General features: G+C 39.1%; 1 protein-coding gene across 1 annotated transcript in view; it reads left to right on the plus strand.

Moving 5' to 3' along the window:
- Window positions 1–25,741, plus strand: part of COL4A6 (collagen type IV alpha 6 chain) — a 413,946-nt gene that overhangs the window by 338,372 nt on the left and 49,833 nt on the right. Inside the window, exons 4-13 of the mRNA XM_066249666.1 lie at window positions 549–683; window positions 1,956–2,000; window positions 11,628–11,744; window positions 14,310–14,378; window positions 16,045–16,080; window positions 19,691–19,753; window positions 20,733–20,768; window positions 20,954–20,995; window positions 21,976–22,068; window positions 24,305–24,358. Coding sequence (XP_066105763.1) covers window positions 549–683; window positions 1,956–2,000; window positions 11,628–11,744; window positions 14,310–14,378; window positions 16,045–16,080; window positions 19,691–19,753; window positions 20,733–20,768; window positions 20,954–20,995; window positions 21,976–22,068; window positions 24,305–24,358 — 690 coding nt within the window. The remainder of the gene's footprint in view (window positions 1–548; window positions 684–1,955; window positions 2,001–11,627; window positions 11,745–14,309; window positions 14,379–16,044; window positions 16,081–19,690; window positions 19,754–20,732; window positions 20,769–20,953; window positions 20,996–21,975; window positions 22,069–24,304; window positions 24,359–25,741) is intronic.

Below are 25,741 nucleotides of genomic sequence, written 5' to 3' on the forward strand. Positions count from 1 at the left end.
CATCTATTTCCCGTTGCAGTGATTGGGTCCTAAGATCTGCCAACAAAGGTGAGCTCTGACATATTGGTCAGTCAATAAGTTTCTGGTTTCTACCCTCTGAAGACCATATTCTTTAGGCACAGCCATTTCTGGACTTCATGGCAAGCATGTGGTTGGCCATTTGGATGTGAGTTATAATATGTTGTGATTCTCTCCAGCATTCTGTTCTTTCACTATTTTGACAATCTGATGGATGACCTGGCATTAACTAAGAAGAGGACAATATTATCCAGCTTGAATAACTAATCTCCTAAGAAGTACAAAGTTGAAGGATCTTAGTGCACATGAATCTTATTAAGTGTGCTTATAAAATATGTTCTATCTAAATAAGTTTAGCAGACCCTAAAATAGCCTTTTCTGATCTGTGTCTTGAACTTTGGCATACTTCACAGATCTCTAAGCCAAAATTATTTAGTGAAGTGATGACAATGTTCTCTGTGGATGGGAAAATGAGAAGTATTGATGTTAAGTCCTCTGCTAACTAATTGTACTCCTTATGTCCATTTTAGGGGCAACTGGGGCCAATTGGAATTCAAGGTCCAACAGGCCCTCAAGGATTTGCTGGCCCTAGTGGTTTACCAGGGTTGAAAGGAGAGAAGGGATCTCCAGGCCCTCTGGGACCATACGGACCAAAAGGAGATAAAGTAAGAACACCAAAGCTTGATTTTCTTTTGAATCATGGTTTATAAGTTTGAAGGAAAGAGGTTCTAAATCTCAGTTCTATTGTAGAAATAACACTAATCCTGAATACCATGTTGTCAGGCTACATATTTTAATGAGACAGGATCATTAAATGGATCAGCCCATTTCTAGAGATACTGTTGTGGCAAGCAAATCACAAAGTGCATGCATTAGCTACTTGTTAGACAAATAGGCTCACTGTGTTGAGAAGTCATGTGGGTTTGAACTGGGCATGAGTCAGAAGTCCAATTATCTGGGCAGAAGAAGCCAGGAATTCAAGGCAAGATGACTGGGAAGCAAGGATTCAGAATGCTTGAAAACAATCTGGGCCACAAATATAGAGAAAAAGATCAAAGAAAAGAGATTGGTCTTGTCATGGTGGCTGACTGAGTTTAGCAGCTCAGTTTACATACTTTGCCATATTAGCCACCTTCTATTCACCCCATTGGTGAGGGAAGGACTCCCACTCTAGAGCTCTGGAGATGGCCAAAGATATGAGGTCTGACACTGAGCAGAAGAGATGGATAGAAGTTTATTAGTCATATATACTCCCAGTACAGAGGAGGAGGACACCAAACACTATGCAGGGCCATATAGCAGTTGTACTTGGGATCAGAATAAACCAGAAAGGGGTATGGGAGGCAGATTTTGTAGTGTTAAGGAGATGAAGTACCCTTTGGTTTGTCTACTTTTTTTTAGTATTTATTTATTTATTTATTTATTTATTTATTTATTTATTTATTGCACCCTTTGGTTCTTGAGGGAGAATGTGATTGGCTTATTTGAATAATTCAGTACTCCAGCAGAGGACTGAAACCCACTACTCAAGGATAAGCATAAACTACATCTGGTCTGTTTGATTAAGAGATTCATTTGCCTAGAATACCTTATCTGCAGTCACAGAGTAGAGAGGGAGACTTATGGTTAAGCCATTTGAGGCTCTTTTGGTTTGCCCAGATGTGAAGACAGCATATAATATTGAGCCTTAATTTTAAGTCTTACAACACATTGTCTAAAACAAAAACTGGTTTCATAACACCCACATGTCTGAAAACTTGTGAAGAAGAGGGAAGTGATCACTTAGAACTGGAGTGGGGAACAGCGTGAGTCAATGTAGAAAAGGAGGTACAAGATGCTTCTTAACTTAGGTCATGAATCACAGGAACAAACTCAGTGAATCAGATGGAGGTCAATTGGATTATTTCTCACATACCTCTTGTTATACCTTTTTTTAGGGTCTCATGGGAGTTCCTGGCTTTCTTAGCATTGACGGAATTCCGGTAAGTGTGTCCACAGAGGTGTTTTAAAATCAACCTATAGGTTCTGACTCATAGCTCAAGCACTTTGGCCTTGGCCACCTCATGTCTTCTGTAAACATGTTTAGGATCAAGTGTTGAGATGTGTGCATTAGGGTTTGAAGATCAGTCACACACAGTTTCCCTGGGATTCAGTAACAGGCAATACCAAATCAGATTGCTAGGGGTGCAGGCACATGTGCCAACATAGGAAATCATCAGTATTTTAGATGAAATGAGTTCGGTCTTATAATGGTATAAAACTAGAAATCAATCCCATAGAAAAACTGAAAAACACACGAACACATAGAGGCTAAACAGCATAGTACTAAACAATGAATAGGTTAACAATAAGATCAAGGAACAAATCAAAATATACCTTGAAACAAATGAAAATAAGAGCACAGCAACCCAAAATCTATGGTACACAGTGAAGGCAGTCTTAGAAGAGAAATTCATAGCATTACAGATGCTATCTCAATTAACTAGAAAACTCTCAAATGAACAATCTAACTTTACATTTAGAGAAACTTGAAAAATAATAACAAACAAAACCTAAAATGAGTAAAAAGAAAGAAATAATAAAGATAAAAGCCCAAATAAACAAAAGAGACTAAAAAAGCAATACAAATGATCAATGTAACTAACAGCTGGTTCTTTGAAAAGATAAACAAGATTGACAAACTTTTAACCACACTCACCAAAGAAAAAAAAAAGAAGACCCAAAATAAATAAAATCAGAGGGGAAAGAGAAGACATATCAACAGACACTAAGAAAATACAAAAGATTTTAAGAAAATGTTATGAACAACTATATGCCAATAAATTGTACAATCTGGATGAAATTGATCAATTTCTAGAAACATACAATCTTCCAAAACTGAATCAGAAAAATTCAAAGAATCTGAATAGACAGATCACAGTCAGTGCATTGAAACAGTAATAAAAACCTACCAACAAACAGAAGTCCTGGACTAGATGACTTCACCGGTGAATTTTACCAAACATATAAAAAAGAAATAACACCTGTCCTTCTGAAACTATTCAAAATATTTAAGAGAAGGGAAGACTACCAAGCTTATTTTACGAGGCCAGCACTATCTTAATTCCAAAAACAGATAAAGATACTACAAAGAAAGAGAAATAATAGGCCCACATCCCTGATGAACATAAATATGAACATTCTCAACAAAATATTAACAAACTGAAACCAGCAATATATAAAAAGGTCATACACCATGATCAAGTGAGATTTATTCCAGGGATGCAAGGTTAGTACATCTGCAAATCAATAAATGTGATAGATCACATAAGCAAAATGAAGGCTAAGAATAAAATATTCATGTCAATAGATGCAGAAAAGCATTTGATAAAGTCCAGCACCTGTTTGTGTATTTTTTTAAAAAGTAAAACTCCCAGCCAAGTGGGAATAGAAGGAATATCATACCTCAACATAAGGAGGGCCATATATGACAAACCCAGAGCCAACATTATACTCAAAGGAAAAAAACTACAAGTGTTTCTCTTAAGATCAAGAATAAGACGACGAGGTCTGCTATCACCACTTATATTCAATATAGTACTGGGAGTCTTAATCACAGCAATCAGACAAGAAGAAGAAATAAAAAGTATCCAGATTGGAAAGGAAGAACTAAAACTGTCATTATTTGCAGATGACATGATACCGTATATAGAGAACCCTAATGATTCTACCATAAAGCTACTATAATCCATAAATGAATTCAATAAAATAGCAGGTTACAAAATAAATATACAGAAATCAGTTGCATTTTTATATGTCAATAATGGTCTGTCGGAAAGGGAAACCAAGACAACAATGCCATTCACAATTGCTTCAAAAATAATAAAATACCTAGGAATAAATTTAACCAATGGTGTAAAAAACCTGTACTCAGAAAATTATAAGACACTGAAGAAAAAAGTAGAAAAAGATACAGACAAGTGTAAGCATATACCATGTTCATGGATAGGAAGAATTAACATAATTAAAATGTCCGTATTACCCAAAGGAATCTATAAATGCAGCATAACTCTTTTCTAGATACCAATAGCACATTTTACAGAACTAGATCAAATATTCCAAAAATTCACATGGAACTACAAAAAACCCTGAATAGCTACAGCAATCTTGAAAAAGAAAAACATCCTTTGTTTATTCCTAGGGGAAGGGGCTGGAAGGAAGGGTATAAAGAGGGGCAAATATAAGGTAAAAGAAGATGAATTGGCTTTGTGTGATGGGTATACAACATAATCAACAGTTCAAATGCTATAAAAATGTTTACCTGAAACCTATATACTCTTATTAATCAATGTCACCATCGTAAAGCTAATTTCCTAAATAAAGTTTAAAAATTAAGATAAAAAGAAAAAAAAAGTTAGAAGAATCACACTACCTGTTATCAAACTATACTATAAAGCCATAGTAACCAAAACAGCTTGGTAACTGGTATAAAAACAGACATATACATTAATGAAACAGAATGAAGAGCCCAAAAATAATCCCACACCTATATGGTCAATTAATAATTGACAAAGGAGAAAAACATATACAATGGGGTAAAGATAGTCTATTCAATAAATGGTGTTGGGAAAATTGGACAGATATTTGCAAAAAAATGAAACTAGACCACCTTTTTATATCATACACAATAATAAAATCAAAATTGATTAAAGATTTGAATATTAGACACAAAACTATAAAAATTCTAGAAGAAAACATAGGCAATAAAATTTTGGACATTTCTCATAGCAATATTTTTTTCAGATATATCTCCTCGAGCAAGGGAAACAAGAGAAAAAATAAACAAATGGAACTACATCAAACTAAAAAGTTTTGCACAGCAAAGAAAACCATCAACAAAATGAAAAGACAGACCACTGAATGCAAGAACTTATTCATTGATATATTTGATAAGGGATTAATATCCAAAATTTATGAGGAACTAATAAAATTCAACACCAAAAAATTTAAAAGTGGGCAAAGGAACTGAATAGACACTTTTTTAAAGAAGACATACAGATGGCCAAAAGACATATGAAAAGATGCTCAACTTCAGTAATCACCAGAAAAGTGAAAATTAAAACCACAATGAGATGTCACCTCACACCTGCCAGAATGGCTATCATCAATAAATCAACAAATGACAAATGTTGGCGAGGGTGTGGAAAAAGGAAACCCTTGCACATTGTTGGTGAGAGTGCAGATTGGTACAGTCACTGTGGAAAGCACTACGAAGTTATCTGAAAAAATTAAAAATGAAACTAACTATCTTTTGATATAGCAATTCCACTCCTGGGAATATATCTTAAGAATCCCAAAACACTAATTTGAAAGAATGTATGTACCCTTTTGTTCATTGCAGTGTTATTTACAATCGCCAAGACCTGAAAATAGTAAAAGTGCCCATCAATAGATGAGTGTATAAAAAAGTTGTGGTACATTTACACAATGAAATAGTACATAGTCATAAAAAGGAAGGAAATCTTACCTTTCGCGACAGCATGTATAGACCTGGAGAACATTATGCTAAGTGAAATAAACCAGTCAGAGAGAGACAAGCAGCATATAATTTCACTCATATATGGAATCTAGTAACAAAATTACTTAACAAGCAAAATACAGACAGACTCATAAATGGAGAGCAGGCCGACAGCTGTCAGTGGGAGGGGGAAGGAACAAAGTAGGTAAAAGGACAGAGCAAAAATAGACAAAATACAATGGGGATGGACAATAGTGTGGTGATTGTCGGGCAGGGGAAGAGGAGCAGGGATCAGAGTTGGAAAAATGGTCATGGATGAGGACTTGACTTTGGGGGGTGGTGGTAAACACACAAAACAGTGTAGAGCAGTGGTAATAAAAAGTATTTCTGATGGCTTTAGGCGACCCCTGTGTTTTGGTCGTTCGACCTCCGCCGGGGTCGCAACCCACAGGTTGAGAACCGCTGGTGTAGAGAGATGTGTTGTAGAATGGGGCACCTGTGACCTGGATAATTATTTAACCAGCGTCACCCTGATAAACTCAATTAAAAAAATAAAATTAGTTAGGTCTTGTGGGTTGAGGGGAGCTTAGGTTGGGGATGAGGGACCAGCTGTGAAGTGTGGAGTCAGTCCCACATTAGACTACAAACATACTCATAAGAAATTCAAGAAGGTACATGAAATTAGGTAAAAAAATATCTTGATACATTTTGTTCTAGTAATTTGTTCTCTTCAGCCTTATCTCATTTCAGAGTGAATTTCCCTTTAGTTTTTACAAAACATCTACTCCAAAGATAAATCAGAGGTAGCCTCCTCCATTCATCCTGAACACCTGGCTTTGCTGGAGATGAGTGGGGAGTTTGGAGCTTGCAGGCCTGTGCTCCCATTCCATCCAACCAGATCTCTTAGTTTCTCCATTTTCATTTATACCCCTACTTCTCCCACCACTGGAAATTTCCTGGTAATATTTTGCCAGCCTTTAAAATGCAGTACTAGGAACTTGCTGTGCTCACTTTTTAGTTGTGTACTTTGGCACTTCTCTCTCTCTCTCTCTCTTTCTTTCTCTCTCTCTTTCCTTCCTTCCTTCCTTCCTTCCTTCCTTCCTTCCTTCCTTCCTTCCTTCCTTCCTTCCTTCCTTCTTTCTTTCTTTCTTTCTTTCTTTCTTTCTTTCTTCCTTTCTTCCTTTCTTCCTTTCTTCCTTTCTTCCTTTCTTTCTTGCTTTCTTGCTTTCTTGCTTTCTTGCTTTCTTGCTTTCTTTCCTTTCCTTTTTTTCCCTTCCTTCCTCCCTCCCCCCTCTCTCTCTTTCTTCTTTCTTTCTTTCTTTCTTTCTTTCTTTCTTTCTTTCTTTCTTTCTTTCTTTCTTTCTTTCTTTCTTTATTCCTTTCTTCCTTTATTCCTTTCTTTCTTTCTTTCTTTCTCTTTCTTTCTTTCTTGCTTTCTTTCCTTTCCTTTTTTTCCCTTCCTTCCTCCCTCCCCCCTCTCTCTCTTTCTTCTTTCTTTCTTTCTTTCTTTCTTTTTTTCCTCTTTTTCAATTGAGAGGAGTGGACATAGAGATACACCCCAACCGAGATCCACCTGGCAACCCCCATCTGGGGCCAGTGCTTGAATCAACTGAGCTATCCTCAGCACCCAGGATCAAATGCTCAGACTGAGACACTGAATGTGAGAGGGGAAGATAAAGAGAAGGGGGAAACAGAGGGGAAGAGAAGCAGATGGTCATTTCTCATGTGTGCTCTGACCAGAGATCAAACCTAGGATATCCGCACACCTGGCCTACGTTCTATCCACTGAGCCAGCCAGTCAGGGCTCATATAGATATAGAATTTCTTGAGCACCTGTTATATGTGCCATCACTCTACTCTGGGGGTACAGAAAAAGTATATGGCTCTGCCCCAAAAGATATAATCACCAGATCTATTTTCTCTCCAAATCTGGTATACATTTGTGGATTTGGAGACTAGAAAGCTCACATACCTTGTATTTGTTACATGTATCAACAAATTGGCCATTATATTTCTGCATTTTATTCCAGTACAGACTCTAAAAAATGCCCTGAAGTTGACCAGTGGGGAAATAAGTGGATAGGGTTGGCCACCCTGGTGTTGTCTAATAGCTGTGTTCCCATGGCTACCTTATGCACAGTCTCCACTCAGAATGTGTATTATGTAGAAGCCCATGGGTAATGGAAACAAGCAAACTGGAAGTTGCCTCTTCTATTCATCCTGTAGAACTGGCTTCACCAGAGATGAATGGGGGTATTTAGAGCTTTCAACAGTATCATCCCCTTCCTCCTGTAATCTCTTCTTAATGCGACCTGGAAGGAAGTGAATTGTGTGATTCAGAGGTTGATTCTGATTCTGAGCTGGAACATGCCCCAGAGCCCAGGTGGACACCTCTGCCTCCAACTCATAACTTAACACTTGAGCTTACAGGCATAAATCACTTCTTGTTGTGATTTCACTGCTTGGGAGAATGAGTTGCATGTGTCCAGATTCCTCCAAATAAGCATGCTGCTCCCATTAGAACCCCACTCCCTTGGACCTTCACTTGGTCCTTCTTTTGACCAAAGGTCTTATATGTTTAATTTTGACTTTCATTGCTTTAATAAGAGGCTCCAAGCCTCACTTACTCAATGAAATTATTCTTCCTTGTTTCTCATCTCTATTTCATCTGTTCATGATGTACTTATTGAACATCTTTTGTTTACTGTTTACCTCTCCCTTCCATCTCTAATCTTCTTGAAGTCTTTGATATCTGTTCCACACCCTCTAGCTCCTTATTATATATAACCCATGGTCTTTATTGTCTTCTGTGATGGTCTTATCTAATTCCTTGAAAGCACAATGTCTTTTTCTCCTCTCTGAGGCCTTAGAAACTCTGCGGCTGAATTCAGCATATACTAGCAACACTAACATATATCTGGGGGACTGACTCCAACCTCCAGCACCTATAAAAGCAACAGTTCTCAGATTGGCAGGACTCCTTCAGACAGAAGAATACAACAGACAATCTTGGTCCAGTCAGACTAATTATTTTGCTCTTCTTTCAGTGGCACTTATTAAGCAATTTGGCTGAAACCAACAGCTTCACCAACACATCTTATTAAACTGGATCACTACACAGATATTGTTTTCATCACAATATTGGCTAATCGCTAAAACATGTGTCACTGGTTGGGCTCCCAAAACTCCATTTTTACTGTCATGTAGACAATTTCAACATGAATGAACCAGTAGTCATTTCATGATCATCCAATTGTGTACACTAAGGGATACATCAACCAGTTGAGAGAGTGAACAAACAATCATTCATCAAAATATTCAACATTAAACAGCATAACCAGGGATAGTAGGGTTGTGGCTTTTAATGATATCACAGCTGTGATTTGGAGCTGTTGGCACAAACAAGAAATGTATGTTTATCAAATGTTTTCAGTTCAGATAAATTGAGAGAAGTTTTCAAGTTGCCCTTTTTAATTTATGTTTAGCTTTTCCTGTGGAGTCAGTTTCAAATATTTTCCTGCCTAGAGACATGTAAATGAACACACCAGATTTATACCTTCAAAGTGAACCCATAACACTCACTAAAACTTTTCTTTTGAAATATGAGTTCTGAGGAACATTGTTTTTCTAGAATATAGCAGATCCCCATATTCTATGTGCTTTTATGGAACCATAGTGGTATTCTCCCTCAAAAAATTATGTTCTCTTGAAGATATGTACAGACACATATGTAAAATAATTAGCAATAACCAGAAAAGGCAGTGTGTCAGAACTCCTGTGAATACTGAGAGCTGAGAGGAGACAGAGCTCAGCCCAGTGGCTTATCCTTGCTGACTTGCTCGAGAGAAGACTTACCATTTATTGAGCTTCTGTATAGTAAACCTAGTTTCATGTAAATGTAAGCATAAATTTTAAATTTCATTTTAATATTGACAATACTTCTTTGAGGCAGTATTATTCATCTCCATTTTATAGATGAAGAAACTGAGGCTCAGTCTGGAAAGTGGCAAAACTGGGGTTGAAACACAAGTCTGACTGGCTCAAAACATGCTTTATCAACCATCCCGTGGTGTTAACTGGACAGGAAAGACTGACGGGTCTGTCAGAAGTCAGAGGTTAATCCTAGAGAATTTAGCTAAGGTAGCAGAGTGAACCAGTGTGCCAGGAATCCTGCAGATAGGAGGTACCAGAATTTCAGGCAAGAAAACTACAGAAGAATTGGAGCCCGAGGAAAAAATATGGATACCAATAGATAAGAATTCAAGCAAAGGTTTTGGTGTCAAGCAGAACCAAGACTCCAAGAGTAAGAAAGATCTCTAATACTGAGCCAGCCTGTTATTTTGCCTTAGCTCTTTCCTGTTTCTCAACTGAGCGATAACCTCTAGCAAACTCAGCTGGAACATTTTAAAGTGGTGATCAGAATCCCATGGAGAAATAGACACTATACTTGGCAGGGTTAGCAGAAGAGTTGAGTGAAGTGTCTGTTTAAAGGGTATGGGCAGGATTAAGGGAAACAATAATGTATGGTGAAGCAACTAACACAAAGCTGTTACCACTCCTGTGCTCAAAGGGAAGGAAGGAATGGCAGTGATGGAACCCTGTAAGACCTGGAGCCATGAAATAATGGTTGCCCAACAAGAGCTAAGACTGTAAAGAAATGTGGTCATTGGCAGAGATATAGACAAGGAGAGAGGGCATGAGGGAAATAAATAGCCTGTGCTTTTTCTCCTGCTTTTTGATCTGCCTGTATCTAGCAGTAGTCAAATACAACTAGAAGACAAAGGGTAGGGGAGCTTAGACTATGCTATCCATAAAAGGTAGCCTCCCAAGGCCTAGATCTGAGGAAGGTAGAGTGTATATCTTCAGGGCAAACAAGAATAGACATCTCATTTGGTAATAACATGTTGATGACTCTAATAAACTGTCTAAGTTTTCCCAATGCAAAGAAAAATCATCACCTGTGTCTTGGAAGGCATAGTTGCAGTACCTTTACATTATCGACCTGTCTTCTGGGCTTAGCATTCTATGAGTCTAGCAGTGAAGACTCATACTTTTGTATTATCAGGGGATCTATCTCCTGTAGCTTAATAACAATGAAAATGAAACAATTCTATAGAGCATTTTCTCAATAAGTATTTGACAAAACTTTATTTCTCTAATTTGAAACATTGACTTTTGAACACATGACATATTTCCCTCAAACCTTAAATCTACATACATACTTAGATTAAAAGGCTATATGTGAGAAGGTGGGAGTCTACCTTTTATTAACTCATCTAGATTTCTGGTCTTTCACGCCATCACTTTGTGGCATACCCAACGTCCAGCCTGCTTTGGACAGATTAAAAAAGAGATGTTCTCTCTTAAAAAAAAAAAAAAAGGTAGATTCTATGCACCAAGAAATCCCAACTCTAGAAAATTATTCAGTTCATACTAACTGTATGTAAATGATTTGTAATACCCCAGCAGAACTACTGCCTCAGTAGTGAGTATGGATAATAGGAGAAAATACAGTTCCTCAAATGAAGCAATAAAATGACATGTGATAATGACAAAATAAGACGGAACGTGTAGTTTTTTCAGGACCTGCTTATTTATGACCAAGCTGCTTTCAGGAAAGTTGGTGCTATGGAAACTGTTTCTTTTCTGTTCACCAAAATTTAGTGTCATTTTTTATACAAAACTTTTAACACAGAAAAATGTGCCAGGCTTCCCACCTTTCAGTCTGTTCTGAGGAGTCCTAAGGCCTGTCATGATTCCGTGTTGGTAGCAGTTCAGCTGCCAGACAACTAAGCCCCATCTTACTGCATTTCTGTACTCAGGGAAGGTGAAATTGCAACACCCTCTGTATCCCATCTCTTTGTGCTTGATCCCTTTGGTTTCTTTGATCCTATTAAAGCATTGATCCTTTGGGGAGGAATAACACTGAACTGTCATCAGTGACATACACCTGAGTATGAAGGAAAGTTACTAGAGCAGTGATGATGGGGCGAAGGGAAAGAACAAAGACCCAGAGTTTGGCAGTATGCTTGGCTTCTTTCACTGTGGAACTTATCAGAGAGCAGTTGAAAGTCATGTACTTGATTTGATCCTTTCTTTTCTCTTTGAACAGGGCCACCCTGGACAGCCAGGGCTCAGAGGCCCACCTGGCCTGGATGGCTGTAATGGAACTCAAGGAGCTGTTGGATTTCCAGGCTCTGCTGGCTATCCTGGGCTCCTCGGACCACCTGTATGCTACCAGATCTTTGTACATTATTTCAAATGGCTTTGCTTCCTTCCAAGTGTGCCCTTTTTATGCTCTCTGGAGATCTCATTAAGTGTCTATGGGGCAACTGCTGTGGCTTCTTGTCTAATTCAAGAGTCTATGCTGGTAGCACCATAGCATGAAAAGTCTGAAGAAGAATACTGGTTGCAGAAGGGTATATGCATGCTATATTAGGATTATTTTTAAATGATATTTTTATAGTCAGCAAGATTGTTAAAAGACTAGTAAATTTCAGAGCAAACTACATACTTGGGCTATTTGATATGTTCCCACATCAGGTAATATTGGGAAAAGCAGTATTTGGAAGACTTATATAGTATCATGAAAGCACTAACAATGTTCCAAAGGGCTTGGCAAACTTGGTATGTACCAGTGATTCTTAACCAGGGGTGATTTTGTGTCCTCAGGGGACATTTGTCAGTTATTATTGACAGTTATTTTTTGACATCATCACAAACTGGAGGTGTGCTACTTGGCACTACACAACCCCCACTTCAACGTCAAGGAATAATCTGTCCCAAAGTGTCAACAGTGAGAAATAGTTGAGAAATCCTACTTTACACTGACATAGTTTGCCTCTTTCCTCCTCCCCCTGCATATCATAACCCTTGTATCTGGTATTGATAAAGCATTTGTTGCATCCTGGTCTCACCATTTTCTTTCTTTTTTCTTTCTTTTCTTTTTTTACTTATTTATTTTTTTGAGAGAGAGAGAGGCAGAGAGAGATAGAGAGAGAGAGAGAGAGAGAGAAGAACAGCAAGCTGCTACTGTATGTGTTCTGACCAGGGAATCGAACCTGCAAACTTTGCACTCCAGAACAGTGCTCCAACCAACCGAGCTATCCATCTAGGGCTTAATTTTTATTAATCATTTCAGAAAGACAAAGAGAGGAAAAGAAGAGAAGAAAGGGGAAAGGGAAGCATTCATTTGCTGTTCTGCTAGGTTGTATATTCTTTGGTTGCTTCTTGTGTGTGCCCTGACCGGGGATCAAACTCATAACCTTGTAATTTTAAGATGACACTCTTAACCAACTGAGCTTACTGGCCAGGGCTCACTACTTTTATTTAATTCCATTTATGCAGATAGGGATCAAATGTTTGGATCTAAGGGCCTTCTAATACATATTATGTCCTTGAAAGGCTGTTTTCATAAGCATCTGGAAAGAGAAAAATAACACATTTCAAGGCCTAATAAGGGTACTGATGTGATATATTAAGCTATAAATCACACTATTAAACAGATCCAAGACTGCATTAATTGACTGACATTTTACTGAAAGATCAGCAGAATCATCTTCAGTGACCAAGTTGTGGGTGTGGGTATATATATCATATATATCAGAAAGTGAGACACATACAAAGCACAAGCCGTTGATTTTCATAAAGGGACTTGACATCTAAGAACCAAACCAATGTGCAGCAGGGAGGGGGGAGAAAATGTTATTACCAACATAGTATGAGCTGTTTGTGTCACAAAGTCCTTCAAACGTTGCCATGGCAACAGCAGAAGAGAGAAAATCACCTATGTGTTAGGAAAGTGAATATCCAGGAAATGAAGGAAATGCTACCCGCAGTGAGGGGAAAAACATCTTGAGGTAATGAACATCTGAGAGTTTTACCAGGGTAAAACCTAATCCTGTCTTTAAATCTCCCCTTAAGCCTAAATAGAAACTTGGACGTGTATTTTACCAAGTGGAACCTTACTAACCCTGCTGAATCCTGAAGTGGATATTATTTGACACTTCTTTGATAAAAGTAGTGGCCACAAGAGTAAGGGGAAACAGTAAGAGTTAGGAAAGAAACTGGCTTGTGCTTCTGGGATCACATTGTTCTTTTACTCTACCTATAATAGTTGAGCTAAAAAAAATTCATCAATCAATGCTTCAGTTCCCAAAGTTTAGCCTTACCCCCAGTACTAATCCTGAATTCCCCTTAGGTATAGGGACATTGACTTTCCCCAAGCAAACAACATGTAGCAGGCATTAGCTGGCATCTGCCACCAAGGCAGTAGAATTCTGGTTGATAAATAGGTTGGGCATACTTTGAACAGTTTTCTGTGACACACTTGCCTCTTAGGTAGTAGCACAGGATGGAGATAGTTTCGTAGGTATCTTTTAGACTGGGGTCAACAAACTGGCTCACGTAAGCTTTGTTTTTACATTTTTAAAAGATCGTAAAAAAGAGATAAAGAATATGGGTCAGAGCCCAGATACGGCCTGCAAAGCCTAAATTATTATATTTACTGTCTTGCTCTCTTACAGAAAAGTTCACTGCTCTAAATAGATTCAAAGTCTCCTCATTTCTAACTTCTTTAGAGATTTCTGACTTGGGGGAGTGGGTGTACAACTTTGAGACACAGCACCTGTTCAGGGATGTTTTTTGGCCCTTAACATAGCCAATTCTGCCATACAATAAGCTACATAATTTCAGCCTGTTACTGTTTTATCTTCTATCTGATCATATCATACTATTAACAAAACTCGATATATATACATTTCTTCACAAGTTATTTTTTTCTTATATAATTCAGGGGTCTCCTGGTCAGAAAGGATCTAAAGGTGAACCTGTCCTTACCCAAGGTAGTTTCAAGGGAATGAAGGTAAGAGCCTCTAAGGCAGACATCTGAGTAGGCTATAAGCTGTGCTACCCCAGACTAAGCCCCGCCTCCAATAAAAACATTTCCAGAACTATTATCTGCATCTGTATTTAAGGAGCAAACCAAGCTGGATTTAAAAAAGATTCCAAGCTTTTTTGTGGGGGAACATTGACAGAAATGTTTGTAACTATGCTGTCAAAGATATTTGCTTTGTAAGATCTAGACCAGAAATAGGAGACATATCTGCAAACAAATAGTTTGCATGGGTATCATTTTCATTGACAAGCTGAGACATTTTCTGGAGGCAGATACCTTTTGTCTGTCTAGAATCTTTGATGTCTTCATACTTTGGTTTGAAGCCTTGTGTGTCTCTGCCCATCTGAGCATAGCCACCAGCCCAGGGTCCTGACCTCAATCCTTTTCTGTCCCTGCATACCAGCTCATCACCCTTAGTTGGGCCCCTGCTGTCTGTAAAAATTGCCCATCAACTTCGAAGCTGCTTGGAAACATTTCTTCATAAAGTTGCCAAAAACCTTCTGTATTTTTATGACTGTACTCTTGGTTTATGCTGCCTGGTATCCTGTGGGCCCTCAGTAAACTCTGTTACCAAATGATTGACCCTATTTCCCTTGCAGAGTGGGAAGGGAGCCCTTCATTTCCCTGCTAGCAAATCGGAATCTATGTGCCCAACATGAGGGGAAGATGCACTCAAACTCACTCAGCTGAGGATGACACCTTTCTATCTTCCATCCATGCACAGAGCCCAGAACATTGGAAGTCACTTTGGAAGGGAGTGATGGGAGTGGGTGGATGAGATCTGAAGAAGGTTCAAGGTTTGAGCTTTTGGCTGTAGATGCCGTAGCAGAAGAGAGAATGATAGGCTTTGAAAAGACATCATGATTGTTAAGTTCATTTTGCTCATTTTACAGATAGAAACACTGAGATATATTAAGCTATATGACTTGTTCACATTCCCACAGCCAGTTTACCAAAGAACTGAAGACCAGGCATTGCTCTTTCCACATTGCAGAGAGCTGATTTTGACCATAATCCAAGTGCAATAAGATTAACAGGTGTCAGAATATGCCCATTGTCACAGCAGTAAGTGGTTTGGCCAAAAATCAGAGACTCTGAACCAAGTGGAACACAAAAATTTCCACAAAATGGTTATATTACAGATTCATACAGTGACTCAAGATGCTGCAAAGTAATTAAAATGTAATCAGAGACTGGATGCTCTGTTGATTCTCCCTTGAAATGTCTGATTTGCATTATATACACATGGGTGTAGATTCTCTGGGGTGAGGGCACACCGGAAGGTAGCTCGCTTTTCTCCAAAAAAGAGGAGGAAAATCACCAACCCACAGAAGCAGTTTCTAATTGATAAGTTCCTAGCAAAGATGAAAATTAATTAAAGAAAAATATAAAATCCTGTTCAACCAAGGCTATAATATTTGCCTTTTAGACTCTAGATTTTCCCTAGAAAAAAATAAATGGTTATATATATACAACTCATACATTATTTAAAACACAAGACCTTACCAGAAGAAGCCTATGTATGCTTCAGTGATGAGTTTTTATACCTATGCATTTTAGGTCAGTTATCTATTAAATACCACAGGCTTGATTTATTAATCTCTTCAGTGTCCTGCCTTTGTCTGTTTCTCAGGGGAATCCTGGGCTGCCCGGACTAGACGGAATCACTGTAAGTTGATACTTCTGTGTTGAGCTGTCAAGGTTTAGTTAACAGTTGCTGACTGTCGCTTTTCAGTCTTCCCTATGGTGTGTGAAGGTCTTTGTGGATCTTCTCAAGGATAATCCAGAGAGCTGGGTTAGAATGGGTCACACTATTTTTCCCCCTCTTTTCCAAGTGAGAGGAGTGGAGATAGAGAGATAGACGCCCACATGTTTCCCGACCAGGATCCACCTGGCAACCCCCATCTGGGACCGATGCTCTGCCCCTCTAGGGCGATGCTTGCAACCGAGCTGTATTTAGCACCTGAGGTGGAGGTTCCACAGAGCCATCTTCCGTGCCTGGGGCTGACTTTCTTGAATCAATCAATCCATGGCTTCAGGAGCAGAGAGAGAGGGAGAGAGAGAAGGGGGTGGGGAGGGGTGGAGAAGCAAATGGTCACTTATTCTGTATTCCTTGATGGGGAATCAAAGCCGGGACATCCACACACCAGGCCAACACTCTACCACTGAGCCAATCAGCCAGGGCCAAATGGGTCACACTATTGACATTTTCCAGATGTGAAAATACTGAGAGGATGGATTTTCCACCTCCAAGTTACAGCAAACAGATTTGTAGACCTTTAGACCAGGAATTACATTCTCCATGATAAAGAATTTTGCATTCTTTTGGCAAAATTTCCTGTGTTTTCTGTGTGTCTAGAGTGCTGTAGGTAAAACAAAAGTAGAACACTCTTCTTTTAGAAGTTTTCCATTAAAAAATCCTTTTAGGGGCTCTAAATAATAGTGAGTTCATGAAAAGCCATGTGCTATATGAATAGAGCTTTCTGTTTTCCTTGAGTTTCCATGTTGTCATCATTTTCCTTTGAAGTATCTTAAGAAAAGTTATTCCTTCCTTTCTTCTTGCCTGTTATCGGGGTTCCTTCCTTTCTGCTTTAGTCCAGAACAGAGGCTTAGCATCTAATCTCAGCAAAATTCTGCAAGTGATCCCTGAAACATTATCCCTAAGACAATGCAGACATGGTCTCTGCCTGCCCCCTGCCCCGGATATGAAACACTAATAGGAATATGGCATAAGAATTCCACAAAACCTTCGAAGAAAAGATGCTGTCCACATAAGGATGAATCATGAAAGATTTATATCTAAGATGGGGAAGGTAGCCTCTGAGAAGTGTGGATGATGTTTAGGCTCGCTGGCAATGGGAGGAAGCTTTCTGAATAGAGAGAGTAGTATGAGAAAAGGTAGGCAATAAACAGGATATATGGGAACACACATGCAAACGAAGGTGAATGAATAAGGACCAAGGGCATCCAGTCCCCTGTTGCTAAACAGCATTGGTTTAGGACTAGGTGATGTGTTAACTAAATTGTAAAATAAAAATATTTGCTGCATAGCTCTTCTTAGAGATTACTTCCTTACCTGCAAAGGTACAATGTTCATGTACTTACACAGGCATGATAAATAAACCATATAGATTTGGAGAAGGAAGTTTGGTGGCTGAATAAGAGATTTGTGTTCATTTAAGAGATCACAGGTTATTAGTTATTGTCAAAGAAATGTTCTACTATCATATATTCCTGGGGAACCTTTGAACCCTACTCTCTCTTCCTCCTAAGTCTTGACTTCACTTGGCCTCTCCATCCCACACCTCAGCACATGTCACTTGTTACTGCTCCAGATTTTAATTGGGCTGTATATTTCCCCATATCATCTTTCTCTTCAGAGTACATTCACTTGTTTTTAAGTTCATCATTGTTATTATTCAGTTCAGAATATCTTCTAGTATTCCTTCTGATTTTTTCTTTCAGATATGTTTTGGTTAATTTCCAAATATTTGGCGACTTTCCAGATATTTTACTTTTGTTGATTTTAGTTTGATTTCATTGCAGTTAGAGTGCCCACTCTGTATAACTTTGACCTTTTTAAATTTGGTAAGGTTTGTTTTATGGCCCAGCATATGAAATTATCTTGCTGAGTGTGCCATATGCACTTGAAGAGAATATGTATTCAGTTGGTTTGGCTATTGCTATCTAAAAAAACATTAAGTCAAGGTATCGATAATGTTTTTTTGATCACCTATGTTCTTACTGATTTATTTTTTCTATTTGTTCTATCAATTACTGAGGGAGGAATGTTAAAATCTTCAACTATAATTGTAGATTTGTCTATTTCTCCTTGCAGTTCTGTCAGTTTTTGCTTCATATATTTTGAAGCTCTGCTTATAGTTGAGTGCAAGTCTAAGATTATTATATCTTCTTGATGAATTGACCTATTTACCATTATGAAATACTCCCTCTTTATCTCTGGTAATATTTTTTATCTTTAAGTCATCTTTATCTGATGCAAATATAATTGTTTTGCTTTCTTTTTTAAGTTTTTGTTTCTTACCTCACTTTAATATGAAATTGTTCAAACATAGAGCAAAGTTGGGTAAATTTTACAGTGAATACCCTGACCATTAAGATATTATTATACTTGTTTTATCCATTTTTATCCATCTACCCATCTCTATCCATCCATATATCCATCCTGTATTTACATGTTTTAAAATAAATTGCAGAAAATAATAGTTTTACTCTAAATACTACAGCATGCCTATCATTAGCTAGACTTCAAAATTCATTTACAGTTTTTCTTTCTATGTAAGATTTACATACAATGAAATACACAAATCCTAAGTGAACATATGGTGAGTTTTGACAAATGAATACTCTTGTGTAACCCAAACCCCTCTGAAAGTATTGAACATTCCCACCACCTTCAAAAGCTTCTTCCTGCCTCTTTTTAATCAATTTTTACTCCCACCTCACACCAAAGGCAACCACTATTTTGATTTTTCCATCCTAAATTATTTTTCCTGTTCTAGATCATCATATAAAAGAAATAATAAAATACATAGCCTGTGGGGTCTGACTTCTTTTACTTAGCACAATGGTTTTGAGATTCATCCACATTGGTTCATGTATCAGTAGTCTGTTATGTTTGACTGTTGAGTATTTCTCCCACTGTATGTATGTATATGTATCACAGTTCATTTATCAATTTTTTTCTTTGCCAGAGAAAGAGAAAGAGAGAGACAGACAGAGAGAGACAGACAGACAGGAAGGGAAAGAGATGAGAAACATCAACTCATAATTATGGCACTTTAGTTGTTCATTGATTGCTTTCTCATATGTGCTTTGACCAGGGGGCTCTAGCCAAGCCAGTCTGACACCTTGCTTAAGCCAGAGACATTGGGTTTCAAGTCAGCAACCTTTGGTTTCAAGCCAGAGGCCATGGGGTCATGTTTATGATCCAACGCTCAAGCCAGCAACCCCATGCTCAAGCTGGTGAGCCCACGCTCAAGCTGGATTAGCCCACGCTCAAGCTGGTGACTTCGAGGTTTTAAACTTAGGTCCTCAGCATCCCAGGCTGATGCTCTATCCTCTGTACCACCACCTAGTCAGGCTCACACTTCATTTATCAATTCTTATATCCATGGACAACTGAGATATTTCCAATTTTTAGCATTATGAATAAAGTTATATGAATATTCTTGTGCAATATTTGTAAATGTATATTTTCATTTTTCTTGATAAACTCTTGTTTTTTTTACCTTGGTAAAAATTTGGGCCCTCTCTAGGGCCCACAAGGAACACCCGGCTTTCTAGGAGCTGTAGGACCTAGAGGATCACCAGGATTTCAAGTAAGTAATCTATATCTATCATGTGATTATGGAATTCACATGAATGCTTTCCCCACTAGGATATGGATTTAATGTACATCTGTGTAAATGTAAGTTCTCTTAGTGGAAAAAGGCAGCTTCCATTCTTGGAGGATTAAAATGAAACATGGCCTTGAAAGGAGCTATGTGTTAGCTTTATTTATTAGAGTCAATGTGATTATCCACTCTGTGCTTCCAAAGTCTCCTAGTCTGGTTCAACCTAAAGTATAACCTAGAGATGGCAGATACCTGGCATATCTGTTGCTACAACCCACTCTTCTCACCCATGACAGACATTGCTAATTAATCATACTACCACCACTATCACCTACTCTGAGCACAGAAGAAACTTCAAAATACTTTTCAACACTGCATCTTAGATAGTTTTATCTACCTATCACTATTTTTTATACCAGTCCTGTTTGTCATCACTGGTATCCACTTCAGTTTTGTCTATGTCCATGAATCTCAGTTTTATATTCCACGTATGTGTGACATCATATAGTTCTTAGCTTTTTCTTATTTACTTATTATGCTGAGCATAATATTCTCAAGGTCCATCCATGTTGTCCCAAATGACACTATGTCATCATTTCTTATGGCTGAGTAGTATTCCATTGTATGTATGTACCACATCTTCTTTATCCAGTCATCTATCGAGGGACATTTTGGTTGTTTCCATGTCTTGGCCACCATGAATAATGCTGGTATGAACATAAGGGTGCATGTGTCTTTTCATACAAATGTTTTCAAGTTTCTTGGGTGGATACCCAGTGGAGGGATTGCTGGGTCATATGATAACTCTATTCTTAATTTTTTAAGGAACCACCATACTGTCTTTTATAATGTCTGTACCAGTTTACATTCCTACCAACAGTGAATGAGGGTTCCTTTTCATTACAACCTCTCCAACATTTGTCATTACTTGTCTTTGATAATGATCTTTTCAATTTTAATACAGGGTCCTCCAGGCCCCCCTGGTCTTCCCGGTCTTGATGTAAGTATACTTTGTCTTGACACATTTGGCCTCCTACCACTAAGTATTCTTTTTGTTCCCCTAGAGGTATTCAGTTTGATTAAATACACCTTCTGATAAAATGAAAACAACTGCATTCCAATAGATGTTCCTGGAGCTTGTTTAGTAATTGATTTTGTTTTTCCTCCCTGCACCTCGTGCCCCAGGGAAACATGGGCTTAGGTTTCCAAGGAGAGAAAGGAGACAAGGTAAATAGTTTTTTGCAAATACTATCTGTATTCCTTACTCTCCAAGAAATGTTTTGGGCTAAACCCATGTGACTGTGTGTGTAAGGGGACTTGAATCTTAGCCTTCGGAAATGAGCATTTTCCACCGCACACGATCTTCCTATGGGGACCCTTGAGGGATGAATGTGTGTGCATATCCCATACATAGGCTATTGTGGTCTTTCTCCTTTAAAATACTGTAGCCTTCCATGTACACACTTGTAAAGTGTGTGTGTCTTATAAAATATACTCTCTTGAAATATATTTCCTCTTCCTTTCACCTAGGTAACTTCTCTTCCCTTTTCCCCGCTTCTCCTTTTCTCTCCATCTCTCCTCTTCCTCTTCTTTCTTTTCTCCTTTTACCCTTTCTCTTCTCTCCCTTTCTAACTGCCCTTCCTCACCTCCAGAAGCTTCTTCGTTCCCCTATTTACCTCTGTACAAACTGTATAGTAACTTGGGAGCTTCAAGGGAGACTGGGAGCTTGCCCTTCCACCACTTCATGGCTGCCTCTTGTAGACTGCACTGCCTTCAAGGAGCAAATCCAGCCTCCAATATTCTAATTGGGCTTCACTGCTTCTGGTTGTGTTCTTAGCAAGGATTAAATCAATTAGAGTTTGAGCATGGTTGCCAGGAGGTGGCCATTCACCTTACTCAAACTCTTTTTTGCTCTTTTCTAAACACCTTTCATGTATGACCATGACAACCAAGAACCTGCAGTTTCTTTTCATTCATCTTGTTTCCTCCCTCTGAAGAGCTGGTACAAAATGTATTTGAACAGGCTTATAATTCTTCTTACCCCTTGGCACTAATAATTTTGTTTCTTCATTGATGCAACTGTGAGAGTGAAGAGGCCAAAGTAATGGAAAGTTTATTTGTGAGTTCTACCCAGAGGACAAATCTACCCTCTGGAGAAATGGTCTGTGTGGCTTCTGCTTTGCTTAATGTTCCTTTTGATCTTACAGGGAGATGTTGGTCTCCCCGGCCTGGCAGGACCACCGCCATCTACTGGAGAACTGGAATTTATGGGATTTCCCAAAGGAAAGAAAGGATCTAAGGTAGAGTACATTTAAGAAGAGGAAAAGTTAACAAACTTTTTTTCTATTAATATCAAAGTTCAATTCAAATAACCAGACCACACTGGAAGAATAGAGGGTTTTAGACAATGGATTTTTGTTTGAAAGTAAGGGCAAAACCTTTTTTTTGTTTGTTTGTTTTGTTCCTCATGAAAGAAGTCTTTCTAAAAAGTGTTGTTTGGTATGTGGCTATGAGAGTGCCTGGGTTTCTGAGTAAGTGATTATTTTCTGTGTTTCACTTTTCCAGATCCAATTATCAAGATGCTAAAGAACTTAAAACAAATATTAAATAGTTGGATTTTTTCCCTCCTAACTCCTAACTTTCTCAATACTTATGACCTTCCCAAAGCACTGTGACAGAGCACATAGGATAATAATGGTTGCTTTTTTTCCCCTTTTTCCCTTGTATTTTTCTGAAGTTGGAAACGGGGAGGCAGTCAGACAGACTCCCGCATGCGCCTGACCGGGATCCACCCGGCATGCCCACCAGGGGGCGATGCTCTGCCCATCTGGGGCATTCCTCTGTTGCAACCAGAGCCATCCTAGTGCCTGAGTCAGAGGCCATGGAGCCATCCTCAGTGCCCGGGCCAACTTTGCTCCAATAGAGTCTTGGCTGCGGGAGGGGAAGAGAGAGACAGAGAGGAAGGAGAGGGGGAGGAGTGGAGAAGCGGATGGGCGCTTCTCCTGTGTGCCCTGGCTGGGAATCTAACCCGGGACTCCTGCATGCCAGGCCAACGCTCTACCACTGAGCTAACCGGCCAGGGCCAAAAATGGTTGCTTTTTAAATTACTTTTTGTAAAAAGTTATTTGCCATTAAAACTTGACTCTTCAAAAAGGATATACTGTCACCAAGTGGCAGTTGATGCCATCTTCCCTGATCTGAACTACTGAGGTTGAAGCTGTAGACCTGTTTAACTGAGATATTTTATACTCTGTATTTTGATGTGAGTGAGCATGTATATGGATATATTTGAATGACTATATACAGAGGTGGATTAAGATCGGTTGAGGCCCTGGGTGCAGAAGAAAATATTGGGCCTCTTGTCATTAGAAAAAAGTTTGGGTTTTACGAGACCCTTCAGAAATTGGGGCCCAGGGTGCACGCTCGGTGTGCCCGTTGTTAAATCTGCCTCTGGCTGTATACTGTAAGCCAGGGGTCCCCAAACTTTTTACACAGGGGGCCAGTTCACTGTCCCTCAGACCATTGGAGGGCCGGACTATAAAAAAAAAACTATGAACAAATCCCTATGCACACTGCACATATCTTATTTTAAAATAAAAAAACAAAATGGGAACAAATATAACATTTAAAATAAAGAACAAGTAAATTTAAATCAACAAACTGACCAGTATTTCAATGGGAACTATGCTCCTCTCACTGACCACCAATGAAAGAGGTGCCCCTTCCGGAAGTGCAGTGGGGGCCGGATAAATGGCATCAGGGGGCTGCATGTGGTCCGCGGGCCGTAGTTTGGGGACCCCTGCTGTAAACTGTGCAGATATCTTTCAGTAACCTGCATTCTTGTCTTTCCTGGGGTTTCCTTAAGTTTTATGATTTTGTGCCTCTGGTCAAGGCATCCCGGCGAGGGAAGGTGTTTAGTACCATTTCTTTAACTTTGTCTGTACAAGCAATAGCTCCAGGTCTCCTCCAAGTTTACAGGATGTATCCATTGATTGGAAACAGTCTGTGAGCATATAAAATATTGCCTGCATCCCTGATCATTCCCAAATTTTAGAAAGCCCTTCCAGGGCACATATAGGTAAATTAGCATATCAGGGAGAGACAGATTAAAGTATCATGTGTCCTCCTTATCCAAACTGTAATTGCTACCATTTCCCCAAAGCCACTGATGTTTGCAGCCTATTATTTGATACAAGAAATCATACTGAACAGTTTATTCCACTAGGAATAAAAGAGAGGATCAACTTTTTTGCCTTCCAACCAGCCTGGGTATTTGAGATTTTGCTTTAAACAGTTTTATTTCCCTGCTATAGGTCTTGGTTCTTCCCACACCACTAAGGGCACCCTAAACTATGACACCTTAGTACAGTTACTTGTTGGGGAGCCTGGGAAATCTGCACTACCCTTTGGTGCCCCAATTCTGATACCCCATTGATTTCCTACTGCCTAGCCCAAGTTTAGCTCAAGGAAGCCATTTCCTATTGGTTCACTGCTTCTTGCTGCTACTCACTAAGATTTGTTTGTTTTCTTTTCCAGGGGGAACCAGGGCTTCAGGGTTCCCCAGGAACAAGTGGTCTTCCAGGTCTCCCGGTAAGTCTCATTATTTGGTCAACTTGTATACAGTACTTGATTGGACAAAAGCTATGGCAATAGAAGGCTAACAAGAAGATTTCTTCCTATGGTTATTGTAGAGAGTTCTACCATCTTCATTATTAGAAGGCATTTGAAATGTTCTTGTTTCTTGAACCCATGGAAACATTCACATGATTCTTCATGAGGTTATGGTTATTAGCTCAAGCTCTAGAATTAAAACAGACCTAAGCTTGACTTCTAGTTTCACCAGTTTCTAGCTATCTGACCTTGGACAAGTTTCCTTCTTCTTCTTTTCTTCTTCTTTTTTTTTTTTCATTCAGTAAGAGGAGGAGAAGCAGAGACAGACTCTTGCATGCACCCTCACCGGGATCCACCCAGCAAGGCCACTAGGAAGTGATGCTCTGCTCATCTAAGGCCGTAGCTCTGTTGCAACTGGAGCCATTTTTAGTGCCTGAGGTGGAGACCATGAAGCCATCCTCAGTGCCCGGGGCCAACTCGCTCCAATTGAACCATAGCTACAGGAGGGGAGAAGAAGAGAGACAGAGACAGAGAGAGATGCGAGAGAGGGAGAGGTGAAGAAACATATGGGCATTTCTCCTGTATGCCCTGACCAGGAATCAAACCCAGGACATCCACATACTGGGCCAACACTCTACCACTAAGCCAACTGGCCAGGACCTAAGTTTCTAAACTTAATCAAAAAGATTCAGCACATTCCCAGCATTTATCAATTGTTCAGTAACTGGCAGTTAATCTTAGTAGTCCTATCTTCACTTTCTTATCTGTCTTAGGATCTTGGATTTATTTACTCAACAAACTTTTTAGGGCCCCTCTATGGTAGGCATTCTGCTGGAATCTGTGGCTGCAGGAGTAATAACAATTCAATAAGTTAAAGTCCTTGCCCTTGAGGAGAGTACATCATAATGGTGGAGTGAGGGAAGTGACAGACAAGAAACAAGTAAACAAATGAATCAAGATCAAGTTCATATAGTGGTGACAGTTACATAGAAGATAAAACAGTAAAGTGATGGAATGTGGTTGGGGAATGGGGTGGGCTACTTTGGACAATGGTCAAGAAAGGCCTTTCTGAAGAAGTACATATTAGGAGGAAACAAGTCACAAGAAGATCAGAAAAATTGTTTCTGGCTAAGGGAATCAGAAGATGAAGACCCTAAGTTTGGGGAAAATCTCAGAGCTTTTGAGGAACAACAAGAAGTTGAATGGATGGGAGCAGAGTGAACAAAGCCAAGAACCAAGCAGAGAGAGGCACGATCGTGGAAAATTTTATAGGTCAAATGTGGTTTTTATGTTAAATGTAGCAAAAAGCCATTAAAAGGCTCTGACTTGTAAGATCACTCTGATGTGGGGGACGATGGGGGG

Source organism: Saccopteryx bilineata, chromosome X (genome assembly GCF_036850765.1).
Source record: "Saccopteryx bilineata isolate mSacBil1 chromosome X, mSacBil1_pri_phased_curated, whole genome shotgun sequence".
Lineage (NCBI taxonomy): Eukaryota > Metazoa > Chordata > Mammalia > Chiroptera > Emballonuridae > Saccopteryx > Saccopteryx bilineata.